General features: G+C 42.9%; 1 protein-coding gene across 1 annotated transcript in view; it reads left to right on the forward strand.

Moving 5' to 3' along the window:
• The first annotated feature begins 19,864 nt into the window (after nucleotides 1-19,864).
• Nucleotides 19,865-27,500, forward strand: part of LOC124615639 (vesicular glutamate transporter 1-like) — a 261,727-nt gene continuing 254,091 nt past the window's right edge. Inside the window, exon 1 of the mRNA XM_047143649.1 lies at nucleotides 19,865-19,981. Coding sequence (XP_046999605.1) covers nucleotides 19,953-19,981 — 29 coding nt within the window. The 5' untranslated portion in view covers nucleotides 19,865-19,952. The remainder of the gene's footprint in view (nucleotides 19,982-27,500) is intronic.

The following is a 27,500-nucleotide window of genomic DNA, read 5'->3' on the forward strand; positions in this document are numbered from 1 at the left end:
GCATGGCGTCGACTTTGAACATCGTGTACAGCTCTGCCACTGGACACAAGAGAAATTATGAGGCGGTGACAGATTTTTTGCACGCGTTCTATTTAGCGACGAAGCGTCGTTCACCAACAGCGGTAACGTAAACCGGCATAATATGCACTATTGGCCAACGGAAAATCCACTATGGCTGCGACAAGTGGAACATCAGTGACATTGACGGGTTAATGATGATAGCCAAGTGCGGCATTATGGGAGGAAGGATAATTGGCCCCCATTTTATCGATGGCAATCTAAATGATGGAATGTATGCTGATTTCCTACGTAATGTTCTACCGATGTTACTACAAGATGTCTCACTGTATGACAGAATGACGATGTACTTCCAACATGATGGATGTCCGGCACATAGCTCGCGTGCGGTTGAAGCGGTATTGAATAGCATATTTCATGACAGGTGGATTGGTCGTCGAAGCACCATACCATGGCCCGCACGTTCACCGGATCTGACGTCCCCGGATGTCTTTCTGTGGATAAAGTTGAAGGATATTTGCTATCGTGATCCAGCGACAACGCCTGACAACATGCGTCAGCGCATTGTCAATGGATGTGCGAACATCATGGAAGGCGAACTACTCGCTGTTGAGAAGAATGTCGTTACACGTATTGCCAAATGCATTGAGGTTGACGGACATCATTTTGGGAATTTATTGCATTAATGTGGTATTTACAGGTAATCACGCTGTAACAGCATGCGTTCTCAGAAATGATAAGTTCACAAAGGGACAACCGAAATAAAATGTTCAAACGTACCTACGTTCTGCATTTTAATTTAAAAAACCTACCTGTTACCAACTGCTCGTCTAAAATTGTGAGCCATATGTTTGTGACTATTACAGCTCCATCTATCACAAAGCGAAAAAGTGGTCCAACTAAAACATTCATATTTCTTTACGTACTACACGAATATGTAATAAAAAATGGGAGTTCCTATTTTTTTAAAAAAACGCAGTTAGTATCCGTTTGACCTATGGCAGCGCCATCTAGTGGGCCAACCATAGCGCCATCTGATTTCCCCCTTCAAGCTAGACAAGTTTCGTTCTTTGTAGTTTTTTCGTTTGACGCTTATTTCGTGAGATATTTGTCCCTGTCACGATCAATCTACCACCGTGTATATCGCTATGAGAATGATCGCGATGAAATATTTATGTAAAAAATTGTTAACATACATCGCCAGATATACTGTGGGAGCGATAGAACTGTACATGTGAAGCGCAATTACATTTGTAGTGCGTCGCCTAATGACATTTACAGCGATGCAGTTGTGCAAAATAAGGAACCGGTGAAGCACTGGTCCTACGGTCGTGACGCACAAAAGCATTGAAGACAACTCCACGGGTGGAGGAATTCTGAATGAAACTTCAGGGAACGTAATGCTCTTGGAATACGATGACCACTCTCACCTGGACAAATTGAGGATCGATGCCAGCATTTTGCTTCCCCCCCTTTTATTTTGCAATCATCTGTCCAGTTTCCCACCACCTGCTCTCGGCTGTGGTATGTCATATTTGCCAACTTTTTAGTGCAGTGTTCAAGTGAATGTTCAGTGTTGTTCGTCTTTCCAAAGTGATACGAACAAAGACCATGCTGTCGCTGGGTGTGAATTTTATGTCTTTTGCGAACAGTAACCAGACTGTCGCCGTGTTTTTTAATTGTCTGTTTATTATTTTACCTGTCTGCTTCATATGTATTTTATTAGCATCATCATCCCTTTTTTCTACGTTTTAAGTTCCACGATTTTTTCGCCACGTTACCATTTAAGTCTCTGATTTTATCACCTGTTTTTATTATTGTCTTCATATTTTTACAACAAAGTCTGTAGGATGAAGAGCAGCATACTAAGCTGCTGCCAGCCCGCCCCCTTCGAGGGGAATCGAAACTCAATAAAGGAAAAACAAAAAAAAAACAGCATTTTGCCATCCGATACCTTGCATCCATGCCTTCACTTATGTTATGGAATGGAAATCCACTGGTCTTCGATCACGCGACGCATGACCTAGAAAGAACAGTGTTATGAGTGAAAATAAACAGTCCAACGACTGAACATGCCCACATATCGGTTGCCAAATCTGTGAATAGTGACGTCGATATTCAATAACATGTACGTTATACAAAATAGCGAAACAGTGCTTATCTTTGCGTTATTATTGTATTTTTATGAATACGAACTGCAAAGGACGACACATCGTACAAGGACAGATAATTTGAAACAGAAAGACATTTTAAATGCAATACTTTCCATGAGAGACAATGACCACTAATGAAATGTATTTTCTTTAATATACACTACTGGCCATTAAAATTGCTACACCACGAAGATCACGTGCTACAGACGCGAAATTTAACCGACAGGAAGAAGATGCTGTGATACGCAAATGATTAGCTTTTCAGAGCATTCACACAAGGTTGGCGCCGGTGACGACACCTATAATGTGCTGGCATGAGGAAAGTTTCCAATCGATTTCTCATACGCAAACAGCAGTTGACCGGCGTTGCCTGGTGAAACGTTGTTGTGATGCCTCGTGTAAGGAGGAGAAATGCGTACCTTCACGTTTCCGACTTTGATAAAGGTCGGATTGTAGCCTATCGCGATTGCGGTTTATCGTACCGCGACATTGCTGCTCGCGTTGGTCGAGATCCAACGTCTGTTAGCAGAATATGGAATCGGTGGGTTCTGGAGGATAATACGGAACGCCGTGCTGGATCCCAACGGCCTCGTATCACAAGCAGTCGAGATGACAGGCAGCAACTTCTCGATCCCTGACTCAGCAGATGGGGACGTTTTCAAGACAACAACCATCTGCACGAACAGTTCGACGACGTTTGCAGCAGCATGGACTATCAGCTCGGAGACCGCTGCTGCGGTCGCCCTTGACGCTGCATCACAGACAGGAGCGCCTGCGATGGTGTACTCAACGACGAACCTGGGTGCACGAATGGCAAAACGTCATTTTTTCGAATGAATCCAGGTTCAGTTTACAGCATCATGATGGTTGCATCCGTGTCTGGCGACATCGCGGTGAACGCACATTGGAAGCGTGTATTCGTCATCGCCATACTGGCGTATCACGCGGCGTGATGGTATGGGGTGCCATTGGTTACACGTCTCGGTCACGTCTTGTTCGCATTGACGGCACTTTGAACAGTGGACGTTACATTTCAGATGTGTCACGACCCATGGCTCTACCCTTCATTCGATCCCTGCGAAACTCTACATTTCAGCAGGATAATGCACGACTGCATGTTGCAGGTCCTGTACGATCCTTCCTGGATACAGAAAATGTTCGACTGCTACCCTGGCCAGCACATTCTCCAGATATCTCACCGATTGAAAACGTCTGGTCAATGGTGGCCGAGCAACTGGCTCGTCACAATACGCCAGTCACTACTCTTGATAAACTGTGCCATCATGATGAAGCTGGATGGGCAGCTGTACCTCTACACGCCATCCAAGCTTTGTTCCTTCTGCTTCTCTGTACTTTCTCCAAATGGACAGTTGAACTTTTAGTAACCTATTAGAATTACTGCGCACTCACATTGGAAAAGAAGGTATAATTATATGGAAATTTATTCTAATTTCTTAACGATTATCTCTAACTTTGAGATATCTGGCAAATGGAGCAGATTTAGACCATTTAGGTACATTATTATGGAAACATGGGTAGTAATAAATGGAATATGAAAAGACAATATTATTTTATTGCATTCCCGCTTGAACATTCTACATAGACTTTTGATTTTTTTCTGTACGTCTTCCCGTGTAATATCTGGATGGGAAAGATCGTCTTGGTAATAACGTGTGATATTTTGAATTTCTCCAAATGTTTTTGAGACAAATAGCGTCACAGCGTCATTTTAACTCAAACTGATTACATTAGTAGCTCAAGTTCAAACATTTCAACAAATCATCAGTGTGTTTCTTCCAATTCAGTATCTCATCAATGCACACACCAAAAAGTTTTGAAGATTCTGCCCTAGCCACAGACTTCTGTTCAAAGTCTATATTTACTAATTGCGTTATGCCATTTACAGTATAGAAATGTATATACTTTTTTTATCAAAATTTAATGAGAGGCCATTTGCAGAGGACCACATAATAATTTTCTAAAAGGTACTGTTTACAATTTCCTCAGTTAATTCTTATTTCTTGGGTGTGATTCCTAAACTTGCATCTTCAACAAAAAGAGCTTTGCGAATATAGAATGGCAAGTCCGTGATAGACTTTAAGGACAGTAAGAAACCTGAGACTGAAACCAGTGGGACTACATTGCTGATACCTCCTCAGTTTGATGAACATGCTGATTTTTGTCCATTATGTGATCTGTTTATTTCAACCTTCTGCGCACTTCCAGTCAAATATGAATTAAATCATTTGTGCACTGTCGTGCTCATGTCATATTACATAAGCTTACCTAGAAGAATTCCATGACTTACACAACCAAAAGCGTTTGAGAGATCACAAAAAATTCAATGGACTATGTTTGGTTAGTCAGACCGTTTAATATTTAATCAGTCAAATGATACATAGCATTTTCTGTTCAGAAGTTTTTCTGAAAACCATATTGACATTTTGTTAGTACTTTATTTTTAAAAATATGTGAAGCTACTCTTGGATATATTTCTTTTTCAGACCTATCCTGCTTTTAATGCAATGGTTTAACAATAGCATATGTCAGTCTGTTTATCTATCAGTGAGATGTTACTTACGTGGCTTGGCTGATACTTCTACTTCTCTGTTGGGAAGAAGCTTTTAGTACTCTGTTGGAAATGTCTTCAATTCGAAGCAAGTTATTACTTTTGAGTGAGTTCATTATTTTCCTGATTTTCAGAAGGAGATGTGGATGAATTTCAATTTTATCAAATTGCACAGGTATTACCTCTTCCACATAGAGCCTTGCCTTTTCTAATAACTTCGTCTGAACAGACCTTGGAAGGCCCAACGGCACCGACCGGCCGCCGTGTCATCCTCAGCCCACAGATGTCACTGGCTGCGGAAATGGAGTGGCATGTGGTCAGCACACCGCTCTCCTGGCCGTATGTCAGTTTACGAGACCGGAGCCGCTATTTCTCAGTCAAGTAGCTCCTGAGTGCACCCCGCTTGCCAACGGCGCTCGGCAGACCGGATGGTCACCCATCCAAGTGCTAGCTCAGCCCGACAGGGGTTAACTTCAGTGATCTGATGGGAACCACTGTTACCATTGTGGCAAGGCCGTTGGCTTTTTCTAATAAGTGAGATTATAAATTAGTTTCAAGTTACACACCTCATCCCAAACCCAAATTTTCCCTAAAATTTGCAATTATTAAATTGTTGCTTGACCCTATGAAGCACAGTCTATGTTTGACAAATACATCAAAAAGAGCAACACACTGCCAAATAATTAGACAAATATGTGAAGTTTGACAAACTGTACGGTCGTCTACAAGTACATGGACCTTAAGGAAAATTTGTTTTAATATTTTAGTAAAGCGATATTTATCTTAACAATTTTTCTGTGATTTATCAATAAATGAAATAGCTGTTAGACACTATGACACTGTAAATAACAAACACCACTCACTACCCAAAGTGCATTGTAATTAAATTCAGTACGAAGTGTTTCACAAGAGAATATGTGTTTAACCTGTCAGTTAATTGTCTTACACTCAGAATAAAAACGTACAAAATTAATTGATTACAACATCGAAAAATGTCACCACAAGTGAAATAATACGTAATACAGTATTTCAAGAGAAAAGAGGAAGAAAAAGGTAACATACTAGGAGTTGGCACTTTACAGGTTTATAACCAACTACTCTCATATCTCCTCTATCAGTAATAGTTCAGCTTCCACAGCTACCTCAAAAAACAATTCAAGTGGTGTGCACCGGAACTGCCATTAAGAAACTTACACTGTTAGCGAATATTTAGACTGGAGTTTTGAGCTCGGACCCGAAAAATGCACACAGAAATTTTTTTACGCACGTGTTAGCGTGGTCTTCTGTGGCCAGTGTCACAGTCATTAAAATTCTTCTGGCTCTGTGACCGCATTCTCAATGTGCAAGACTTTGAATGTTTCAGCCTTAAAAGTGACCTTCGGCAAGTTTTTCCCCCCTCTAACTGCTGAACTGGTATGGTTTGGTGCTTATATATTGGTGGAAATGGTCGTTGCCTAATTCTGATAGGCTACTAAGGATCAGAAAGCGGGGTGTTAAACGTCGTGTAGATGTGTTTTCGGTGTTTCTTTTGATTGGTGGAAACAGGTATTCTTGATTGCTGTTTGCTCTATTGCTTGCCACTGGTGGAAACAGGCGAATGGGAAATGGGTGGCAGTTGTGACGTAACGCTGTTTACTTTCTGCCTTGCGCTGGCTGAGGTGTGCCAGTACTCCGTGTACGCGCGGTCGCTCTCGTCTTCTACGCGCCTGTGTGTGTTGCTTCGCGTGAGCTGCCATTCTGGCCAAGACGCTTGTCCTCTCTGTTCATGTTGGGGGGGGGGGGGGGGGGGGGGGAGTGCTTGTCCTTTTTCTATAGCTTCGCTTATCTTCTTCCTGAAGGTAAGAGGCTGTGCGGCCTATACGCGGGCTTCTTAAAATTCTATCTCTTTGCCGCACTCATCCTAGTGTTCTGCTACCGCTGCCTTGGGGTGTTGTCTTAATCAGATATGTCCTTCAGGTTCAGATACGCGTGTGCTAGTGGGCCACGCCGTCTCGTCTACATACACTAGCCCACACTCGCACCAAATGGTTCAAATGGCTCTGAGCACTATGGGACTTAACAACTATGGTCAGCAGTCCCCTAGAACTTAGAACTACTTAAACCTAACTAACCTAAGGACAGCACACAACACCCAGCCATTACGAGGCAGAGAAAATCCCTGACCCCGCCGGGAATCGAACCCGGGCGTGGGAAGCGAGAACGCTACCGCACGACCACGAGATGCGGGCCACTCGCACCAGGTTTCGTAAACTCCAGCAGCTTTTAGCTTGTCAACTGCATCTTTCGTTGACCCAAGAACATCTTTTATTCTGTTGCCGCTTCAAAAAATCGGCTTGATACTTGCATGACGGAGAATTTTGCCCACAAGACAGTGGCCCCTTAAACATATGGTAGTAGGGCGATGTCTTCTGCTTCCTTCTGCACTTCCCTAATGCCTTCATCCTTTGTCGCCACAGTTTTAGCTGTCAATTTCATCCCGTAACCATTGTCTCCAAAAATTGATGTGAGGTTTTGTGGTTCAGCTTTCAGATAATCTTCATCGCTAATCCGACGGGCTCTCTTGTTTAAAATGTGCAGGATGGATTTCTTCTGTGTAGGGTGACGGTTGGGGGAGGTGTCTAGGTATCAGCCCGTGCCGGTGTGCTTTCTATACACTCTATGGCCAGCGCCCCATTATTTTCAATCTCCAAAGTAAATTGCATTGGATTTCGCTGTGCTGTTAATTGACTTGTTGATGGAAGTTCGCCGGCCGAAGTGGCCGTGCGGTTAAAGGCGCTGCAGTCTGGAACCGCGGGACCGCTACGGTCGCAGGTTCGAATCCTGCCTCGGGCATGGATGTTTGTGATGTCCTTAGGTTAGTTAGGTTTAACTAGTTCTAAGTTCTAGGGGACTAATGACCTAAGCAGTTGAGTCCCATAGTGCTCAGAGCCATTTGAACCATTTTTGATGGAAGTTCTGTAGCTCTTCTTCTCCATGTGGCCAGATAACGAATGTGTCGTCGACATTTCGGAATCATCATTCTGGACGTATTGGTGCGGATTGGAGTGGTGTTTCTTCACATGCTTCCATGGAGATGTCTGCTGCAGTAGGCGAGAGAGAGGAACAAATAGCCACACCACATGTCTGTTTGTAGAATCCCGCTTTCCATCTGAAGTAGATGGTCATTAAACAGTGGCGCAGTAGCTCGCAGATATCGGCTCCCATGCGTTCCTGTAAGATGTTCACGGTGTCTGACAATGGAACATTCACGAATGAAGAAAAAAATGCACGTTGAGGAAGGTCACTTGCAGTAGTGACCGAAAATTCGGAAATTTTACACATTGACAATGCGGTCACAGATCCTGAAGAATTTTATTGATTTTTTCGCAAATGTACAACATTCCTGCTAAAACGCGGAAAGAACTTGGAGATTAAAAGGTTTTTTTTCGTACATTTAGGCAAATTATTTCCCAAACGTCTTCTTCGAAGCCTACTGGCTTTTCAGGTGCTACGGCTATCGTCGTAGTAGAAGGTTACTCCGCATAATACATGAATTCCAAGTATTGTCTGGTGGCTCCCTGACGTAACTAACAATGTAATGGGAAAACTTCGTATTTTGTGACTGTCGCGAACAGAACATTGTGTTATATCAGATTACATTCAGTTTTCGCTCCATAGACCTGAACATGAGACGATTCTCGAGGGTGTGGAACATGTCAGAAAGTATAAAATAAAAAACACTGAACATTCGATTATAATACTCACTTCCTGATCATCTATTAGGAAATTGTCAAAATGTGTGAATACATTACAGTACACTGAAACTGCTAACATTTACGGAATTAATACATTGTCAGAATGGAACATAGTTATGCACTTTTAATAAATTTATCATACATAAAACACCTAAACTTGAATGTTGTAATCAAGTGCTGTCAAAACTGAAATCTGACAGTTTTATTTAAGCTGGGTCTAATAGTTCCTTGTTAAGGAGCTGACTACCAAAAAGTCTTTCAAACTGTGTTTAAACAGTGTTTTATCTGAAACCAAGTTTTAAAGGTTGGTGCCAATTTATTGCAAATGTGAGTTCCTGAATACTGGGCGCATTTTTCGAGCAAGGTAAGTGATTTTAGGTCTTTATGTATATTGTTCCTATTCCAGTATTCTTAGTATGTATTGAGCTACTCGCTGGAAGCAGAGACATATTCTTTGCAACAAAATTCATTAACGAATAAATATCCTGAGAAGCAGTGATTAGACTGCTGGTGGTGTCACTCCTGTCTACATAACGCCAAGTAACTATCTAGACCACCAGCAGTCCACCAATGCCGTAAACGCCCAAAAGATGACCCCTACGTCAGGTTGAAACCGGTTGGCGGTATAATAATAATAATAAATGCGATTAAGACTGGTTTTTAATTATTGATTGATCAGACTATCGCTGATTCTCTTCACAACCATGTTCCCCAAAAATCGGAGCCAGACAAGCCACAGGTTTGGGCGGCCCGCAAGCCCATTTGCGGAAAGTCCTCGGAGCCTAGCTCTTTCGGCATTACTCGTAAGGCTCGCAAATCTCTCAAGTACACGAATCATACGAGTAGCGGTGGACGCAACTTTAAGCGCTCGACGCGTCGTCCAAATTCCCCATACCGCATTTTCCTCATTTCCAGTGAAGCCTTTGTGCCTGCACCTGAGCTCGCCTGCAATGGTCACTGCCTCTGGACCAGCTGCGGCGCTTTGACACCCCGGGGACCGTCCAACAGCACTCAACCATACAAGAAAATTCACCTCCTACCATACTGGGCAGTCGATAACTCGCCTAAATATGCGTAATGTTACAATGGTCCACTTGGCGTTGCCAAGCAAACGAATGTAAAAGACTTTATTTAAAGATATTATTTTCCGCCATAATTTTTCTTCTAGGCCTTTTCTTTAATTTACGAATTATTATTGTTTACCGCCATAAAGTGACTCAGACGTCAAGGTCATGGAGAAAATGCAGTTAGAAAGCTCGTCCGCTCAATTCCGTTACTAAAGCATGTCCTAAATTAAGAGGAATTCTGGGTTGCTTCCTTTCAAAAAGTCACGGCCTATCTCCTGTGTCCTTTGGTCCAGTTCGTGATTGCGCTCTGTATCTACACTACTGGCCATCAAAATTGCTACACCAAGAAGAAATGCAGATGACAAACGGGTATTCATTGGACAAATATATTATTACTAGAACTGACATGTTGATTGCATTTTCACGCAATTTGGGTGCATAGATCCTGAGAAATCACTACCCAGAACAACTACCTCTGGCCGTAATAACGGCCTTGATACGCCTCGGCATTGAGTCAAACAGAGCTTGGATGGCGTGTACAGGTACAGCTGCCCGTGCAGCTTCAACACGACACCACAGTTCATCAAGAGTAGTGACTGGCGTATTGTGACGAGCCAGTGCTCGGCCACCATTGACCAGACGTTTTCAGTTGGTGAGAGATCTGGAGAATGTGCTGGCCAGGGCAGCAGTCGAACATTTTCTGTATCCAGAATGGCCCGTACAGGACCTGCAACATACGGTTGTGCATTATCCTGCTGAAATGTAGGGTTTCCCAGGGATCGAATGAAGGGTAGATGGTTCAAATGGTTCAAATGGCTCTGAGCACTATGGGACTTAACTGCTGAGGTCATCAGTCCCCTAGAACTTAGAACTACTTAAACTTAACTAACCTAAGGACAATACACACATCCATGCCCGAGGCAGGATTCGAACATGCGACCGTAGCAGTCACGCGGCTCCAGACTGTAGCGCCTAGAACCGCTCGGCCACTGCGGCCGACTAATGAAGGGTAGAGCCACGTGTCGTAACACATATGAAATGTCACGTCCATTGTTCAAAGTGCCGTCAGTGCGAACAATAGGTGACCGAGACCTGTTGTAAGTAGGCTGTTTAGGTTGCTATGTAAGTAGGCTGTCTAGGTTTTTATGTTGGTAACGCCACGTAGCGCTCTATATGAAAATTACTGACTGTGCTGTGTGCAGTCTGTGGCTGGTCTGCATTGTTGCAGTATTGCTACTGTAGTGTTGGGCAGTTGGATGTGAACAGCGCGTAGCGTTGCGCAGTTGGAGGTGAGCCGCCAGCAGTGGTGGATGTGGGGAGACAGATGGCGGAGTTTTGAGAGCGGATGATCTGGACGTGTGTAAGACTGGATGTCGTGAACTGATATATATATATATATATATATATATATATATATATATATATATATATATATATATATATATAAAGTCATTATATATATATAATGACTTTCATTTGCTAACTGTGCCTATCAGTAGTTAGTGACTTCAGTAGTTGGAATCTTTTATTTAGCTGGCAGTATTGGCGCTCGCTGTATTGCAGTAGTTTGAGTAACGAAGATTTTTGAGAGATAAGTGATTCATGAAAGGTATAGGTTATTGTTAGTCAGGGCCATTCATTTGTAGGGATTATTAAAAGTCAGATTGCGTTGCGCTAAAAATATTGTGTGTCAGTTTAGTGTTGATCAGAATGAGTAAAGAGAGTAATGTCTGAGTACGTTCAGTTTTGCTCAGCTGTTTGAAAAGCAAATGATGTAAGAGGTTTATCAGCACAGTAATTCATAAATTTTTCTAAGGGGACGTTTCAGTGTAAGCAATGGCACCCCATACCATCACGTCGGGTGATACGCCAATATGGCGATGACGTATACACGCTTCCAATGTGCGTTCACCGCGATGTCACCAAACATGGATGCGACCATCATGATGCTGTAAATAGAACCTGGATTCACCCGAAAAAATGATGTTTTGCCATTCCTGTACCCATGTTCGTCGTTGAGTATACCATCGCAGCCGCACCTGTCTGTGATGCAGCGTCAAGAGTAACCACAGCCATGGTCTCTGAGCTGATAGTCCATGCTGCTGCAAACGTCGTCGAACTGTTCGTGCAGGTACTTGTTGTCTTGCAAACGTCCTCATCTGTTGACCCAGGGATCGAGACGTGGCTGCACGATCCGCTACAGCTATGCGGATAAGATGCCTGTCATCTCGACTGCTAGTGATACGAGGCCGTTGGGATCCAGCACGGCGTTCCGTATTACCCTCCTGAACCCACCTATTCCATATTCTGCCAACAGTCATTGGATATCGACCAACGCGAGCAGCAATGTCGCGATCCGATAAACCGCAATCGCGATAGCCTACAATCCGACCTTTATCAAAGTCGGAAACGTGATGGTACGCATTTCTCCTCCTTACACGAGGCATCTCAACAATGTTTCACCAGGCAGCGCCGGTCAACTGCTGTTTGTGTATGAAAAATCGGTTGGCAACTTTCCTTGTGTCAGCACGTTGCAGGTGTCGCCACCGGCGCCAACCTTGTGTGAATGCTCTGAAAAGCTAATCATTTGCATATCACAGCATCTTCTTCCTGTCGGTTAAATTTCGCGTCTGTAGCACGTCATCTCCGTGGAGTAGCAATTTTAATGGCCAGTAGTGTAATAACCTCGTCATCGACAGAATATTAAAGTTTAGTTGCCTTTCCTTCTCTACAATGGTTCTCCTAAATGTCCTACTCTTAGCATCAAACCAGCCTATGAAATTTATAGTGGTTAGGGAGAGAGACAACGTGAAATTTTCAGAGCTGACGTTTAGCATCACCCGAAACTGTAAGTCTAGAAACGCACGCAAGTATGGAAGTGTACATGTTAAGAAACGTTGTGACAGTTCTGGAATATTGTTTCGAGATTAACTCGTTTGGGTTTCGGTGTACAGCTTGATATTTACCTCGTCTCCCCAACATCGCTGGTACCGCTGCTGCGCGCTACACTTACTTGGCCGCAGAGAGCTTGGGAAGAAGTTCTGTGCTGTGGCCGTGGAGAGCAACAAATTGTCGTGTGTTGTTTTCACAGTGTAAGCAGGTTGTTGTTTCCTGCGCGCCACGGCGTGGGAAAGAAGACAGCGCAGAACAAACCTGCTGCCACGAGGGACCATCGGTTGTGCCTCTGCCGACCAGGCAAAGAAGAATCGAGAAGGTGAGTCGCAGCCTGTCCCCCTTTTTTACGTAAAATGCGGAGGCGGGTGGACAGAGCTGTTCGACTTGAAGACGACCTGCGCCAAGAACGAGGTGGTCTTCGAGTCAGGGTGGTTGGTAGCCCTGCACAAGGCAGCACGTACGGAGACAGAGCTCTCGCGAAAGTTAAGTAATGAAAGTTGTAATTAATTGTAGTTGAACACTTTTAACTAATTAAATACGTTCTTTAGTGTACTCTTCAAGCTCACCATTAAAAGTTTTTCTTTTATTTGCGTAGTGTTCTAGTAATCGAGAAAAGTTCGTTGGTTTACTTACCGCTGCTTAGGCCTAATTTTTCGAGTGTGCATATTTAGCGTTATACCGCAATTGGAAGTGCATTTGCTGTAGTATCACTGATTAAATACGTTGATTAGAGTGCCTTTCAAGCTCACCATTAGTCCTGACACGTTCCGCATCATTACGAAGTGTCGTATTCATGATCTATGGAACAAGTACTAGTCTAATCTAATCTAATCTGTCGATTCAGACTCGCTGATCTGCATTCTCGCAGCAAACATGGCCGCCCACAGGGCGATCAAGAGCGCTGTGGCCGCCCATATCACAGGCGCGCCTCCGGTGCGCGAGAAGACGTCTTCTCCTGGAAGAATATAGACGATCAAGGCACTCCTAACGGGGCCGCCTCGGTGCTACGACGATGACTGTTGCGAGCTGGCTACGCTAACGCGATAGCCCCTGTAGCTGAGTGGCAGGTGGCACGCACGGTAGCTCAGCGTGTTCGGTCAGAGGGTTCAGCTACCCTCTGTAACAAAAAAAACTGAGTGAACGGATCGACGAACAACCTGAACGAGTGTCATCGGACAGTCCGCCACGAACAAGTTCAACGAACAAAATAGAACAGAATGAGACCAACAAAAAGGAAAAAGTGGTCAGCGTGATAGATTGCCGTCCTACCTGCCCGGTGAGGCGTAGAACCGTATACCGATCCTGCCTTGGAGGCGGTTAAGAGGGAGATGTGTCTCACAAGGGAACATCCCCATCGCACCCCCCTCAGATTTAGTTATAAGTTGGCACAGTGGATAGGCCTTGAAAAACTGAACACAGATCAATCGAGAAAACAGGAAGAAGTTGTGTGGAACTATGAAAAATTAAGCAAAATATACAAACTGGATCGTCCATGCCTAAGATACGCAATATTAAGGACAATGCGAGCCGAGGTGCTGTGGTTACGTGGTTAGCGTAAGTAGCTGCGGAACGAGTGGTCTTTAGTTCGAATCTGCCCTCGGCTGAAAATTTTGCTTTCTTTATTTTCGCAAAGTTATGATCAGTCCGTTCGTTCATTGACGTCTCTGTTCACTGTAATAAGTTTAGTGTCTGTGTTTTGCGACAGCACCGCAAAACCGTGCGATTAGTTGACGAAAGGACGTGTCTCTCCAATGGGAACCGAAAACATTTGATCGCAAGGTCATAGGTCAACCGATTCCTCCACAGGAAAACACGTCTGATATATTCTATACGACACTGGTGACAGCATGTGCGTCACATGACAGGAATATGTTGTCGACCCACCTAACTAGTACACTTGGCGAATGGGTAAAAAGATTCTTCTACCTTGCCCGATTTAGGTTTTCTTGTGGATGTAATAATCACTCCAAAAAAAGTGATGAAAACATAAGGGTTTGTCACATAAACTGAAAATAAAAAGTTAAAATTTTCGGGCGAGGGAAGATCTGAACCAAAGACCTCTAGTTCCACAGCTGTTCACGCTAACCACGGGACCACGGTTCTCCTCGTCTCACTGGCCCTTAATGTAGTCTATATTACAGGTGGACGACCCAGTTTGTATATTTTGCTTATTTTTTCATAGTTCCACACAACTTCTTCCTGTTTTCTCGATCGATCTGTGTTCAGTTTTTCAAGGCCTATCCACTTTGCCAACTTATAACTAAATCTGAGGGGGGTGCGATGGAGAGGTTCCCTTGTCAGAGCTGGATAGTAACAGATGGTGAAGCGAGACTGGATGCGCACGTAGTTTATGTATCAGCCGATAGAGGACAGTATTGCACAGGGGACTAATTTAGTTTCGATTGTGCCCACTAGAGTGCACTAAAGTAATATAATGTTTTTCATAAACTGTTCTAGTATTTTCATAAAGTGTTATAATGTCTTTTTGTGTATGTAAAATGTTATAAATGTGTTTTAGCGGTATGAATGATGCGTGAGTGTGCTTTAAGGTTAATAGGAAGATAATTGTTTAACGAGTTATGTAGTAGGATTTAGTGTGGGAACATTTCGAAGAAGTATGGATATGGACAAAGGGGATTTTTGTAGAATAGACTTGTAAAGTAAGTTTATGGTAAAGGGAAAGTTAATTCAGGTATAAATAACAACAGCAAATAACTTTATGCATAAACAAAACTTCAGCATATTATATAATACGTCGGTTTTTGCGATTGGTGACGGATGAAAAGCGCGGACTGACGCGGGAGAATGTTGTTGTGCTATTGGCTGTTGAGTAAACTGACCAATGGTAAAGCAATATTCTTCGCGCGCCTTTCTCTGCTGGTAGAGAAGACTTAAGAGTATTCTAGAGAGGAGTCGGAGCCTAGCCATGAAACAGTTCGGACGTGTGTAGTAGTAGTTCCGATGGAAATGATAAGTTGCCGGATCTAGCAATGTTCCATATATCAAAAGTGTTGTAAACTGACGGCATAATTATTCCGTTGGGTGTGTAGAAATTTCGAAATTTTAAAGTGGATTTTGTGACGAGAAAAGACATAAATTCCGCGTAACGTATTGAGCAGGTTGGTGGCTAAAACCTGTGACTGCATTGGGTACTTACAGGCTTAATATTTGTCCAGCATTCTCAGTCAAAAACAATTCGTATTTTTGTAGCTATTACGCTTTCGGGAAATGCAACACAATAAACTTGCTGACGTGAGTGGAAGGGACTGTGAGAGACTGTATTAAAACTAGCACGGGCTTGGCAGTGATACTTGTTCACCTAAGTTTCAGAATATATTAATTAAGGACAAAATTTCCAACTTTTCATTTCATGTGAAAACTTTCTCCCGAAACATAGATTAGTGACTTTAATTGCAGCCTGGTTCACGTCGAAGTACAGTACGTTTCACTCGGCTTCCCTACTGATGAAATGCTGAGACAATGTTCACAGGTAGGTGCAGGTCCGTCGTAAAGGGACGGAAAGAACCGGGCCGCCGCACCGGGTTCGATTCCCGGCTGGGTCGGAGATTTTCTCCGCTCTGGGACTGGGTGTTGTGCTGTCTTCATCGTCATTTCATCTCCATCCGGCGCGTAGGTCGCCCAATGTGGCGTCGAATGTAATAAGACCTGCACCAAGGCGGCCGGACCTGCCCCGCAAGGGGCCTCCCGGCCAATGACGCCAAACGCTCATTTCCATTTCATAACAGGACTAGCAGAAGACCGCCACTCTATGCTGTCACCGTGCGACTGGCCGACGGCGGGGGCGACATCTTCGGGTTGCGGAAGCAGCTCGGCTTCCCTTTCACGGCAGTAGCTCTCCTGCCCGGCACGGACCGGGAGCCACTGTGCTTCAAGTGCCAGGACAAGAGCCATATCGCCAAGTACATCTACATCTACATCCATACTCCGCAAGCCACCTGACGGTGTGTGGCGGAGGGTACCTTGAGTACCTCTATCGGTTCTCCCTTCTATTCCAGTCTCGTATGGTTCGTGGAAAGAAGGATTAGCGGTATGCTTCTGTGTGGGCTCTAATCTCTCTGATTTTATCCTCATGGTCTCTTCGCGAGATATACGTAGGAGGGAGCAATATGCTGCTTGACTCTTCGGTAAAGGTATGTTCTCGAAACTTTAACAAAAGCCCGTACCGAGCTACTGAGCGTCTCTCCTGCAGAGTCTTCCACTGGAGTTTATCATCTCCGTAACGCTTTCGCGATTACTAAATGATCCTGTAACGAAGCGCGCTGCTCTCCGTTGGATCTTCTCTATCTCTTCTATCAACCCTAAATGGTACGGATCCCACACTGCTGAGCAGTATTCAAGCAGTGGGCGAACAAGTACTGCCGCAACGCGGCGCGGTGCGTCAAGTGTTCCGGCGAACACGACAGCCGCTCCTGCTGCCGACTCGCGCCGGGTGTGGCGGACCGTACGTCGCCAGCTGGCGAAGTTGCCCGCCTTTCTCAAGCCACAGAAGTGCCGAAGGTGGCGAGTTGGTCCCACCGACGCGGCGCAGAAGACGACGACGGGCATAAATTTTCTTAGAATTCTTCCTATGAATCTCAACCTGGCGCCTGCTTTTCCCACTATTTGTTTTATGTGATCATTCCACTTCAGATCGCTCCGGATAGTAACTCCTAAGTATTTTACGGTCGTTACCGCTTCCAATGATTTACCACCTATGGCATAATCGTACTGGAATGGATTTCTGCCCTATGTATGCGCATTATATTACATTTATCTACGTTTAGGGAAAGCTGCCAGCTGTCGCACCATGCATTAATCCTCTGCAGGTCCTCCTGGAGTACGTACGAGTCTTCTGATGTTGCTACTTTCTTGTAGACAACCGTGTCATCTGCAAATAGCCTCACGGAGCTACCGATGTTGTCAACTAAGTCATTTATGTATATTGTAACCAATAAAGGTCCTATCACGCTTCCCTGCGGTACTCCCGAAATTACCTCTACATCTGCAGATTTTGAACCGTTAAGAATGACATGTTGTGTTCTTTCTTCTAGGAAATCCTGAATCCAATCACAAACCTGGTCCGATATTCCGTAAGCTCGTATTTTTTTCACTAAACGTAAGTGCGGAACCGTATCAAATGCCTTCCTGAAGTCCAGGAATACGGCATCAATCTGCTCGCCAGTGTCTACGGCACTGTGAATTTCTTGGGCAAATAGGGCGAGCTGAGTTTCACATGATCTCTGTTTGCGGAATCCATGTTGGTTATGATGAAGGAGATTTGTATTATCTAAGAACGTCATAATACGAGAACACAAAACATGTTCCATTATTCTACAACAGATTGACGTAAGCGAAATAGGCCTATAATTATTCGCATCTGATTTATGACCCTTCTTGAAAATGGGAACGACCTGCGCTTTCTTCCAGTCGCTAGGTACTTTACGTTCTTCCAGCGATCTACGATAAATTGCTGATAGAAAGGGGGCAAGTTCTTTAGCATAATCACTGTAGAATCTTAAGGGTATCTCGTCTGGTCCGGATGCTTTTCCGCTACTAAGTGATAGCAGTTGTTTTTCAATTCCGATATCGTTTATTTCAATATTTTCCATTTTGGCGTCCGTGCGACGGCTGAAGTCAGGGTCCGTGTTACGATTTTCCGCAGTGAAACAGTTTCGGAACACTGAATTCAGTATTTCTGCCTTTCTTCGGTCGTCCTCTGTTTCGGTGCCATCGTGGTCAACGAGTGACTACGATATCTTTGCCGCACGGGGACGGCATTAATAGGAATCATTACAAATACTTACATATGTAGGCCATTTAAAGAACGTACACAGACTGTAAGGTGTACTGCTATCGAGATTGGTACAACGTAATCGTATCTCCTACGAACCACTAGTGCTCTGGAACATTCGAGTTCAGCGCGCCATTACCGGCAGAAGACACTGTCTTACTATTTCGATCAACATCGTCCAAGCTCTGGCCTTCACGTGCGTGTATTAAGACTGAAGGTGGGAGTCTTTATTTGGTTTTGCGTGGGACAGTCGTATGCAATCGATTCGCACCAAAATATCTGCGAACAGTTTGCGGAAGTTGAAAAAATAAGAATTTGGAAGTTTTCAGTCGAATGGTACGGCAATAGTGAACGATTAAGGTTTTTATTTACGGAGGGAGTGCGAAACTACACACAAAATCAATGGACAAATCAGTATCTTAGAGCCCGTAGCTTCCGTTAACGCGTGCGACCGCTACGGTCGCAGGTTCGAATCCTGGCTTGGGCATGGATGTATGTGCTATCCTTAGGTTACTTAGGTTTAAGTAGTTCGTTCTAAGTTCTAGGGGACTGATGACCTCAGAAGTTAAGTCCCATAGTGCTCAGAGCCATTTTTTTCCGTTAACGGTCTACATTATTATCTGAACAGTTATTAAGACTACCGTGAACTGTTAGAGCGTTATAATTTAATTTGAAAACGCAATGCAGTAATAGCAGACTTCAGTCTTAAACCGTAATTAAATGTAGCTGTTAATATGATCATTATTGGCTGTAGCCATTGTTAGGAAGTATGTTACTTACGAACTCAGTAAACGATGTAAATGATACGAACTGTTTTCCTTTCAAAGCAACATTCTTTACTCAAATATTCAAGAGATTTAGTATTCGTAAGAACAAGAGTCAGGTTTTCGGTTTAGGCAATACAGCCAGGTTTACGAAACGTGTTCTCCCTATTAACCATCCCTTACCCATGTCTGATAGCGGCAGAGACATGTGTTTCAATTACGAATCAGCAAAATCTGAAGACTGTAAAAACAATATATTTGTTGCTACACTTTACCGATTTTAAAGATGGTGACAAAGCTATTGCCGCACTTCTTTCTCGTCATTACTTTTAAATCGAAGGCTTCACTCAGTACCGAAATAGAACCTTCCCACGTCTGTCAGCAGATTTCTACTGGTCTCTGTTGCAAGTCAAATGTATGTAATTAGTTCCCTTCCCTTACGTTATCACAGATTAACAACGTGGACCATAATTCTGTATTACAAAGCTCAAATTAAATTTTAATTCAGTGGCAATATGGATTCTATATAGCTCGTCGCAGGAGTGTCTATGATCTCATTTCGTACCATGTCACATCAACTTTTCATCATACGTCTTCATCTTCTCAACAACCGGCACCTATTGCTAAATTTTTATATAATGTCTGCAAGATAAGCTCAGAGGAAAGATAATATTTGACACTCGAATTCATTCTTTGTCTTTATCTCAGAGATAATCGTATTTCCAATGATAATTTCTGTTGATGATGATCCCTTCACAGATACTGAACTCAGATTGTTATATTTTCACTCCTGTCTAGCAGTGATACGACAGTAATCTTAAATTCCTGTTGTGCTCCGAGTTCAGTGCGAAACAGATCAAAGGCAAAGATACCGGTAGTCGCTATAGAGGCGGATGGAAGTGATGTGAGTTGTAAGTTACCATCTGCAAACACAGAGTTCTCGGCCTAAACGTGTGGTTCGATGTTGGGAAGGCTCTTCAGGATATCCAGGTATGTAATTACTGTCGACCAGCTTTCATAGCAGTGTGACGACGGATGGCACAGAACTTAAAAATTACTCTAGACGTAATACGTACTTCACGTCCGATATGACTAGCAGAATATTATGTCTTCCAAATTTCTACCTTAGGATCGACGTTAATTTTTATACTTTATGTGTAACTTGCATTACTACGAAAAAGCTCCCGGTTATCGGTTTCTCTCGAGTTTTGGTGCAGGTACACAACCACTGTTAAATCATTCCTTTCAGCATTTGATTGTAGTTGCTAATTATGAGTCTCAGCTAAATCTTAACCCAGCTCTTAGAGAGATGTCATTAGTATACACCTTCAAATGTATATTTCCCTCCTTTCTCTTTATACTGCTCCTCATATTTCTTAGCTTTCAGTGTACGAATCTATCTAGTATTTCGAATCTGAGCCCATTAAGTTTATTACAACTAATAAGTTGAAACGTAGTTTCTCTGCCCATTACTAAAAAATGTTTTATCCTCATTTTCTTTCACTCATAAGACGATTTTAATTTTTTCATTACGTGCGCGCCCGCGCGTGTGGTTTTGTGTGTATGTATGTGTGTGTGTGTGTGTGTGTGTGTGTGTGGGTGTGTGTGTGTGTGTGCGTGTGTGTTTTATCGAGGACAAACACATCCACTGGTAGGTTCTTTTCCATTTTATTTGTTAGTGGTCAACTAGTCATAGGTATTTATGTTCTTATCTAATTATTAGATTTTATATCAGTGTTGTTTTAACGCATTTATAGAAAATTATTAATAGTTTTTAAGCTCATTCGCCCATGAGATATATTTATGGGTGCTAATAACTTTCATGTTGAGTGTAAAAGATGCATACGCGGACAAGGAAAAAAATCCCGGATATTTTCCAGATTTCCCGCTTAAAAATGCACTTTTTCTCACGTGAAAGTACATTTCTTTCAAGGTGAAAATTACACTTTTTCCATTATAAGTGACAGTATACTGTAAAAATATTAATCCTTTGAATGGTAAACCAGTGTGGAACTTCAGAGAACGAAAAAACTAGGCAAAAAAATGTTTTAGAAACCTCTGATGTGTAGCAACTTCTACGCTGCATGTTTTCATATTGCGATACGCTGCATATTTTTGCATTCGTATTACGATAGTATAGATTCAAAGCAGCACGTTAGTTTCTGAAGCATTGAAATCGAGATCGATATGCGCTCTTGTAAGCCAGTCATAGCTCATGTAACGTGATCTTGCCAGCCAATGACAGCAGATATTCAGAGCATAGGAGACTTGACGTAGTCAGCCAATAGCACCATCACTGTTAGGTAGAGTGAACACACAAATATGAAAAGTTAATGGTGTGAATTAATGTACATAGTATAGCTACAAGAAACATTACGTTTTCCCGTAAAATATTGGTCCTGAGGATTAACAAAGCTAAGCTTTCACACATATTATTGGTCTTTTTTGCGTGTGTTTCACTTTAAGATGCATCTCACAAATGTGCCAGTAAAATTTGAAATAATGACATTAATGTCTGGTCTTCTGGGCTCGAAATTCTTCTAAGTGGCTAGTCCTCAATGTGTTAAGTTTTATATGAGATCAAACGCTCTGTGATTTAAGAAATTCATTGCACTTTCACACACGTAACATAATACAACTTGCGTAAAAAGAAATTTACTTTGAAACTAACGTTTTTCAAAGCACCATTTGCAATATTTTCCCAAGACCTGTTAGAAATAGCTTCGTATCAGCAGTTGCCAGAGAGCACCAGAAAACAGGTGTTACTGCGCGTGGTCAGCTACGATGATGTAGGAAGCCCCATATGTTCGTACATACAGGGTGTTACTAAAAGGTACGACCAAACTTTCAGGAAACATTCCTCACACACAAATAAAGAAAAGATGTTATGTGGACATGTGTCCGGAAACGCTTAATTTCCGTGTTAGAGCTCATTTTAGTTTCGTCAGTATGTACTGTACTTCCTCGATTCACCGCCAGTTGGCCCAATTGAAGGAAGGTAATGTTGACTTCGGTGCTTGTGTTCACATGCGACTCATTGCTCTACAGTACTAGCATCAAGCACATCAGTACGTAGCATCAAAAGGTTAGTGTTCATCACGAGCGTGGTTTTGCAGTCAGTGCAATGTTTACAAATTCAGAGTTGGCAGATGCCCATTTGATGTATGGATTAGCACGGGGCAATAGCCGTGGCGCGGTACGTTTGTATCGAGATAGAATTCCAGAACGAAGGTGTCCCGACAGGAAGACGTTAGAAGCAATTGATCGGCGTCTTATGGAGCTCTGGATAAGACCTAGAACGACGAGGACACCTGCAATGGACGAGGCAATTCTTCGTGCAGTTGACGATAACCCTAATGTCAGCGTCAGAGAAGTTGCTGCTGTACAAGGTAACGTTGACCACGTCACTGTATGGAGAGTGCTACAGGAGAACCAGTTGTTTCCGTACCGTGTACAGCATGTGCAGGCACTATCAGCAGCTGACTGGCCTCCACGGGTACACTTCTGCGAATGGTTCATCCAACAATGTGTCAATCCTCATTTCAGTGCAAATGTTCTCTTTACGGATGAGGCTTCATTCCAACGTGATCAAATTGTAAATTTTCACAATCAACATGTGTGGGCTGACGAGAACCGCACGCAATTGTGCAATCACGTCATCAACACAGATTTTCTGTGAACGTTTGGGCAGGCATTGTTGGTGATGTCTTGATTGGGCCCCATGTTCTTCCACCTACGCTCAATGGAGCACGTTATCATGATTTCATACAGGATACTCTACCTGTGCTGCTAGAACATGTGGCTTTACAAGTACGACACAACATGTGGTTCATGCACGATGGAGCTCCTGCACATTTCAGTCGAAGTGTTCGTACGCTTCTCAACAACAGATTCGGTGACCGATGGATTGGTAGAGGCGGACCAATTCCATGGCCTCCACGCTCTCCTGACCTCAACCCTCTTGACTTTCATTTATGGGGGCATTTGAAAGCTTTTGTCTACGCAACCCCGGTACCAAATGTAGAGACTCTTCGTGCTCGTATTGTGGACGGCTGTGATACAATACGCCATTCTCCAGGGCTGCATCAGCACATCAGGGATTCCATGCGACGGAGGGTGGATGCATGTATCCTCGCTAGCGGATGACATTTTGAACATTTCCTGCAACAAAGTGTTTAAAGTCACGCTGGTACGTTTTGTTGCTGTGTGTGTCCATTCCATGATTAATGTGATTTGAAGAGAAGTAATAAAATGAGCTCTAACATGGAAAGTAAGCGTTCCTGGACACATGTCCACATAACATATTTTCTTTCTTTGTGTGTGAGGAATATTTCCTGAAAGTTTGGCCGTACCTTTTTGTAACACCCTGTATACAGGGTGAGTCACTAACTATTGCCACCTAGAATAACTCCGAAAGTACGATAGTACTGAAAAGTTTGTGAGACAAATGCTGCATGGGACAATGGGGGCCATAATATGACGTTGGTTTTTTGTTGCTAGGTGGGGTCGCTTCAGAGATATGAGGGTCAACTTTGTTTTTTTAAAAGGGATGCTATAGTTTGGTGCTTATTTTATGATTGCGGCTATCGAGACGAATCCAATGGTGTGTAACAGTATGGTCTTTGAAGGTCAACGAAGGTCCCAAAGGTGACATGAAAATCCATTTACAGAAGGTGTTCGAAGTGATGAGCATTGGTATCAATGCAGTGCTGAAATCTTCTCATCATGGATTGAGAGGTATTCCTTATCACTTCGGCACTTATCGAAGCACACGATCTAACAATTCTCTCTCGCATGTCTTCAGTTGTAGTCGGAACGTCTTTATAAATAGTCTTTTACGATCCCCACAAGAAAAAATCCAGAGGCGTCAAGTCAGGCGAACGAGCCGGCCACGACACATCTCCTCCGCGCCCAATTCAACGATTTGGGAATTGTCTCTGCAATTTATTTCTAGCCATCAGCGAAAAATGTGCCGGACACCCATCTTGTTGATACCACATTCTGTTCCTTGTTCCTGCCTTTAAGATTTCCTTCGATGAAATAGGAACCTATAATTCTGTCCTCCAGAATACCACAACACGCAATGACGAAACACGGTTTTTGGTGTGCAACTTGCCGCAGCCAACATCGATTTGCAGTTGCCCAATAATGCATGTTATGCAAATTAATGGACGTTCATGCCACCTTTGGGACCTTCGTTGACCTTCAAAGACCATACTGTTACCCATCATTGGATTCGTCTCGATAGCCGCAATCAGAAATTAAGCACTGCCAGCGGTAACCTCTTCTTCCATATTGAGAAGCTTTTAATTACATACATCTGTCGTAATAGTAATTCCTGAATGTCCAATGGCCATAATCATCGGAGAGTATTTTTCCGGTAATCCTGCTAACAATAGTGAACAAATCCATTCAACACTAGCCACAAAACCAGTTCCAAGTAATTCTGGCCATTTCCTATTACTTGATTTACATAGCTTGTCACTGAACCACATTTCTTAGATGAACTGGTATTGATGTTCTCAATAGGTTTATTGTTCTCTGTCACGTTATATTCTTTGTGCACTACGTCATGTAGCACGCAGCGCAGTGCAGTGTGTGAGTCATCAAACAATGATTCCAGTTTCTGTTACAAGTCCGCTGTTGTCAGTGCTTCTTTTACAAACACGTGCAAGGACGAATCAACAGTAAAAATTATTTTCGCCTTGAAATTGGCATCTTTGGATACATTATGTCAATTCTTCGAGAGTAAGCAATTTCTCAAAAAATTGCTCTGAGCACTATGGGACTCAACTTCAGGGGTCATCAGTCCCCTAGAACTTAGAACTACTTAAACCTAACTAACCTAAGGACATCACACACATCCATGTCCGAGGCAGGGTTCGAACCTGCGGCCGTAGCTGTCTCGCGGTTCCAGACTGTAGCGCCTAGAACCGCTCGGCCACTCCGGCCGGCAGCACTTTCTCGATTGCAGCTCAAGCTCCGTAATTTTCAAGTCCTTTCAACTTTGGCACGTTAACCAAATAATTCGTCTCCATACTTGTTGAGCAAAACAACTGTTCTATTAAACAACAGTGTCCCGGATTGGGCCCATAGCTGCTGAGAGTTCTAATGCTTGTAGGTACACATGGTTGGTGACTAATTGTTTATTGGTCCGCTTCATCATTTTTCTACATAGAGACAGATTAATATGAATGCGGATACTGCCAGTAAATTACTTCTAATGAGAAAGCTGATAAATGTAATACTGTACGCTTTATTAGACGACTTCGGGTTGAAACGAACTCGCACATTGCACTGCACTGAGTACTACATGACGTATTGTACAAAGAATATAACGTGATGCACAAAAAGAGGCAACAGCCGTTACCCATTGGCAAACAGACAGTCAAGTGGGCAGATCCTGAGACTGAGCAAAGACATACAAAGATAATGGCTCACCCAAGTTCACAGACGTTCATTTGAATGATTTCGACTAACTCGACACATTTATTTCGATTTACTTTCCTTGTCCTAATTAGGTACGAGAAGCTGTTCGAAAACCAGACTCAGGCTGACCGATGTACAAGAAGGTCGTTAACATGGGTGTGCATTATATCACTGTCTAACTCACCTCCCTGTCTCACAAGATAGCGGCTCTGTGATATGTAGAGATAATGCATACCTCCATAGTGGGAGCAGGGGTGGGGGATGTAATTCTGTCAGCTACTAACTACTGATTGCCACCACAATGAGGATGAAGTATTTCTATACCTCACACTAAAGCATTTCTTCTCACTTTCAGGTAAAACATACAAGCTGACCATTGGTGCTGCAGCAGCGCAATAATAGAACATGGATCCAAGGTATGAGAAGCTGTCAAGAGAACCTTATTTTTATTGCTGTTGATTTGTCTTCGCTGTAGGTGTAGGCCTATGGCACAATAAGGTCACAAGAAGTCATGTGAGTTCAGAGATATTCCCAAATTAGTTTACCTTATAACACCCCCCTGCTTCCCGGGATTTGCTAAATTACAATTTGACAATGACCGTGAATTATGAATTTTGACCCGCGTCGGGATAAGGCATCGGAATCCGAAGTAGATAACGATTATTCCGCGAGAAACAGGAGACGTCATAACTTGATCGTTATTGAATGAGGGATTTCATTCTATAACGATCGGTAAATGAAATAATGGAAATAATTTGGAAATAAATTTTGCCAGTGGAAATTTTGCCGAAAGAAATGATTGAGTTGTAAAAGCAATTAAAAAATCGGTCGCCAGCTCAACTGATGAGCGACAGTACTGTTAAGTACGTGAGTAATTGTGTCAAAAATAAAGTTTACCTCTTTGTAGTGCAGCAGGTGGAACGGGAACTTTTACCTAAGTGCTGTGTCAGGCTCAGTAGTCATATAAAACAATGTTATAACAATCTAACTACACTTATTTTGTTCCTAATTTGTCAGCTAAGTGCAATGCTGACAACACAGACAATTATCTATCGAGATTTTGAATAATGGACTGTCATTCTGTCTTTAAAATTAGGTACTTTGCACAGTTTAATCTACTGATAATGAAATATATTGCCAATAATTGATGAACTATATTTTGAATGATAATAATTCATTACTTGGGGGATTGCCAGGTGGAATAAGCTTTATAGTTTCATGAAATATCCTTGAATTAACTTCAGCTGAATATGCATTGAAATAAATCTTAATAATCAAATTTATTACTTCAGTCTATTATTAAGTTACTACGGTTGCCGTAAACTTATTAAGTGCAACGTTTAACTACGATAACCAGTCTGAAATTTAATCTTCACCGTCTATGCAAATAATTTGATAATTAACATATTGTCTCTTGATAATGGCGTGACACGCTAGGTTCAATAAGGTAAGGATCGGAAGGAACCTACTTGGTGTTATTGTCGGGTGGAATGTAACAGCAACACTTCGAGTATAAAGTGCTTGTTATTAACTGTTCAACTTCAGAGAAAAGCACAGTCACTGGCAAGCCTTCTACAATTTTATCCTACGAAAATTACGTAGATCTTACTCCCCTCGTTGTCGGTGGGTCGACGGAAGTCCACGGTAGCGACACAATGTGGCAGCGGGCTTTTACTGTTGCGACTTGGGCCCACAGTGCGCTTCATATTTAAGTGCTCGTTTCTTCAGCACTATGTCCATTAATCCATAATAACTTGCCCGGCCATGCTTCCAGATATGCCGACCATTACTATTCCGTCGTACTTAGATCCACACACTAGCCGTTAGATGTAACACAGCTAGGACTAGCAACACTCGACTGTACGTCTTACTCCCAGCACGGCGTCACTGCTACTACTACCCGCTGGCGCGCTCCCACGTCCAGAGCACGACAAAACAATCTCTCTGACTTCAACATTAACTAAATATGCCCTGACTTGCCAGTGTTAAATATTACATAATTAAACATAGTATTTACAATACATATTTACACTAGACAATACATCGTCTACAAACAGTTTCATGTGTTAAGTAAGCGAAA

The sequence above is a fragment of the Schistocerca americana genome, chromosome 5 (assembly GCF_021461395.2).
Source record: "Schistocerca americana isolate TAMUIC-IGC-003095 chromosome 5, iqSchAmer2.1, whole genome shotgun sequence".
Classification (NCBI taxonomy): domain Eukaryota; kingdom Metazoa; phylum Arthropoda; class Insecta; order Orthoptera; family Acrididae; genus Schistocerca; species Schistocerca americana.